General features: G+C 54.3%; 1 protein-coding gene across 1 annotated transcript in view; it reads right to left on the reverse strand.

The window, feature by feature from the left end:
• Window positions 1–1982: 1982 nt before the first annotated feature.
• The window catches only part of SCARF1 (scavenger receptor class F member 1), a 6642-nt gene continuing 4325 nt past the window's right edge, over window positions 1983–4299 (reverse strand). The window contains 1 exon segment of the mRNA XM_031060614.1: window positions 1983–4295. Within this exon segment, the coding sequence (XP_030916474.1) occupies window positions 3754–4295 (542 nt within the window). The 3' untranslated portion in view covers window positions 1983–3753.

A 4299-nucleotide genomic window follows, 5' to 3' on the forward strand; every position in this document is an offset into this window, starting at 1 on the left:
ACCGCATCGGTCCTGCGAAGTCTGCCTGTGCCGCTCAAGGACAGAGAGCTGAGAGGCTGCTCCACCCCATTAAAAGAATATTTTGGGATCAGCATCCAAAGCAGCCCTGGGCTGACCACCCTCACGGCACAGCTGGACAGGGGCAGTGAGCCCTTGACACAGCTCAAAGAGTCACAGAAAAGTTTGGGTTGGAAGGAACTTAAAATATCATCTCATTCCAGCACCTGGCATGGGCAGGGACACCTTCCACCAGATCAGGTTGGTCCAAGCCCCATCCAACCTGGCCTTGGGCAGTTCCAGGGGCGGAGCAGCCACAGATTCTGTGGGCAACCTGTGCCAGGGCCTCACAGCCAAGAATTTCTTCCCAATATCCCATCTAAGCCTGCCTTCTGTCAGCCATTCCCCCTTATCCTGTCACTCCATCCCTTGTCCAAAGTCCCTCTCCAGCTCTCTCGGAGCCCCTTTAGGCACTGGAAGTGCTATAAAGTTCCCCTGCACTCTTCTCCAGGCTGAACACCCCCAGCTCCCTCAGCCTGTCTATAGCAGAGCTGCTCCAGCCTCTGATCATCATTGTGGCTTCCTCTAGCCTTGCTCCAACACATCCCTGTCCTTTTAATGTTGGAATCCTCACACTGGACACAATACTCCAGGTGTCATCTAAGGTGAGCAGAGTAAAGGGGGACAATCCTCTCACTAAATCTATTGATCACGCTGCTGGGGATGCAGCCCAGTTTCATGAAATAAAGTAATATTATTACAAGCCAGCTTCACATCTGACTTCACCACAACTCTGCCTTCTCTTTTTCTGTTAAATTATTTTTCAGAGCATTTCTCTGAGGTATTTCTAGACCTTCCATAAATCCTTCCCTCAATAGGGAGGTCCTGACTCAGAGGACATGGCCATAAATCCCTAGAATCTTTACAGGGGATATTTTCTCATCTAAAGGAGATGAAAACAGTGTTTGTGGCAGGTAAACACCCCAGAGGAAGCAGAGGGCCCCAGACAGACGGACGTGTCCCCACCACTCCATCCCTGTGGTGGGTGGGAAGAGGAAACTCCTCGGCCTTGGCTGTGGGAGAGGGATCAAACGTTTCAACAGCTGGAAAGTGGATTTAAGCCAATGCAAACAAACAAACAAAAAGCCCAAAGAAAACAAGGCAGCCTGGATCGGTGCCAGGTGTTTAACAGAGGTAGAAGAAGGCTGAGGCAGCACAAGACCCAGGAGACCTCAGCACCCAGACCTGGTTGCTGTGTCCAAGAAACACAAACTGTGACGGGGAGGAGCGTGAGGAGGGTTCCGAGGCTGTTTGGGGTCACGGGAACCCTCTGCCTCAGCAAGAGCAGGGAGGGCTCAGTTTTCCTATCCTAGAAGGAGAAAAGCTATCAGGTGATCCATGGCCAGCTATAAATACCCCAGGGATTGAGTAAACAGCGTGGGGAGAAAAAAAAATAAAGTGAAGCTGAAGAACAGCACTGACACAGAAACATGTTTTTAGAAACGGGCCAGAATGAGTTTAGCTGGGAGGGAGGTGACAGCTCCTGCTCTGGCACAGCCACTGGGCTAAATGATGTGGTGCTCTTCAAAGGCTTGGGCAGTTTGGGAAAGGAGATGACGGGCTGACAGGATGACAAGGACAGACCACCATGGGACAGACCCCAGGAACAGCTCCAGCCTCTGCTCCTGCCCCAGCAGAGCACACAGACACCTCTCTGCTCACAGACAGCACCTGCACATGGATCCCTTCCCGCTGCCTGCCTTCCAAACGCTGCAGCAGCTCTGCAAAGTCAGAAATCCAGAACGGGAAGAGGTTCCCCTGCCAGCTCTGCCTTGCACACCTCCCACACCCAGAGCTAACCCCCGGCACAGCCGACGGAAGCATCCCCAGCAAGCAGACACCAGCGCAGCCACGCTGCAGGAGGGTGCATGGGCAGCCACACGCTGGAAATCTGCAGCTCCTTTCCCTTTCACTGCCCAGACACAGCCAAGATGTTTCATCTTCAAGCAGGGGAAACGTCCTGGCTCCATGGACAAGGAAGGTTCTCCCAGCAGCAGCGTTTTCTCAAGCCAGGCACTGGTTTGAGGCTGTCAGGTTGTTGTCAGCTATTTACATGCTGCACCCAGAGTGAACTGGCTCATGTGATGTTCACTTCTGGCACAGCACCGCTCAGCTCACAGGCTCAAAATATCCATCCCATTAGGGAAAAAAATGGCTGCTTATAAATCAAATGTGGGACTGTCCCTGCTGCTGTCATAAAATGGTGTCAAAACAAAAGCAAGCCCATGCAGAACAGGCTGCTGCTCCAGTCCTGCCAGGATGAGCAGTTTTATTTGGATGACAGAATATTTGGTGTTATAATCACAGCAGCAGATGATTCCACTGCAGGAAAGGGTGCTTTGTGCTGGTTGCAAAACTGGAAGCTTCAGCCACGTCAGACTGTGGGGATTTGGTGCCTTGTGCTGTGGAGAAGCACCCATGGGAAGCAAAAGGGAAAAAGCAAAACCCACAGTGTTTTCTGAAACACCCCAAATCCTGAAGCCCAGCTGGGCAGTGCGAGACCAGAGGGATTCATATGGAGCTCTGCACATGATGTGTGAGGCGCAGGCTGCAGCAGAGGAGCTCTGGACACTCACAGCCCACTCACATTCCTCCTGCACTCCAGTCTTGGGCTCTGTGCAGGGCTCAGCTCAGTGAGTGAGAATTCAGAATTCAACAGAGACAGAAAATCTAAAAAAAATATTCCCAAACGGAAAGCCTGAGGCTGCTGACAGTTTCCACACTCTGGAGAATATTCCTGGTTATATCTTTGACTCAAAGGGCAGCTGGGAAACCCATCTCCTGAAGGGCATTTAATTTTCATTCCAAGGCTTTCACACCAAGTGAAATAACAGAAAAAAAATACGCAAAAACCTTCTACTACTTAGATACATCTAAAACCAGATCACTCTGCAAATCCTCTTTGGCATCGCAGCTGCCTTCATAGCGGGAATGAGGCGTGGGAGGTGGCAGGAGCTTAGGGCACCCGTGGAAATCCCATTTTCCAGGCAACTTCCATCCTTATCAGCACAGCACCAGGTGCACAGGTTGATGGTCACTGCCCAGCTGCCACGTTTGCACAGCTGCAGCTTGGAACTGTGTGGAGTTTAAAAGGCTGTCACTACCCCCTGTGTCCTGCCACGAGCTTTTCCACATGGAAGCAAAGGCAGCCAGGGCCTGCCACAGAAGCCAGAGCCACACAGATAAACCCCTGCAGACCCAGATACCCTTTGAGATAAGCAGCTAAAATTAATTTTCTCTGAAGCTGCTTGTGACAGCCCATCATCTCTTCTCAGCCCAGCTCCACAAAACTTCCCCTTCAGTAAGAAACACCTTTCCAGCAAGAGGCTCTGAGCTGCATCAGGGGAATTGGGGCAGGGAAAGGTGAAAACCGATGGGGTGAGACTGGATTTTGTGCACACATTTCCCAGCTGAGCACTCAGCAGCCCAGTGGTGACAGGGACTTCAGGGTGCCACCACAGCATCCAGAGCATCGCTGTCCCCCGGGGCTGTGCAGACACAAGTGGGGCTGGTAGGGCAGCGAGCAGCAGAAAACAGCCCTCGAGCGCCACAACCCCACAGGCTGTCCCCGCTGTGGCCTCAGCCAGGCTCCAGAGCAGAGGGGGTCGCCAGGAAGGCTCGATGTTTCTCCAGGTCACAGCTGGAGGAGCTGGAGGAGCCCGGCGCTCCCGCGGCCCCGGGCCGGGCGGTGCCGGCTCAGGGGGCCGGAGCGCTGCCCGGCAGCTCCTTGCCGGGGCCGGAGGGCGAATCAGCACCGCTGCTGGCCACGTTCTCGTATTTCGGCTCTTCCTCCGCGGCAGCCTGTCCCTTCCTTTCGAGGCTGCCAACTAACTCCGGGCTTTTCCCCTTCTCTGCGGCACCTGCGGTTTCGCTGGCCCCGTCCTGGGCACCGGTGTTTTTTGACGAGAGAGATGCGAGGAGGAGGGACAGTCTCTTGGCAGCGGGATGCTGCTGTTTGCCCGGGGCTGACTCGGTAGGAACCCCCGGCACACTCTCCCTCTGCTTGCAGCTGTTCTCCGAGTCCCTGCGCTGCGCCAGAGCCCGGCGAGGAGGTTTCTGGATGGCCTCCATGCTCCTCCTCACCTTGGGCTCCTCCTTCGCAGCCCACTTGCCCTTCTGCAAGCTGCCCAGACGCTTCAGCACAGCCTGGACCGGTCCCTCGCCAGTCCCCTCCGCCTTGGGGTCGTGCCCGGCTGTTCCCACCATCATGTAGATGGTGGTGACATTGGGCTCCTTCCCTTT

Source organism: Geospiza fortis, unplaced genomic scaffold (assembly GCF_000277835.1).
Source record: "Geospiza fortis unplaced genomic scaffold, GeoFor_1.0 scaffold425, whole genome shotgun sequence".
Taxonomy (NCBI): Eukaryota; Metazoa; Chordata; class Aves; order Passeriformes; family Thraupidae; genus Geospiza; species Geospiza fortis.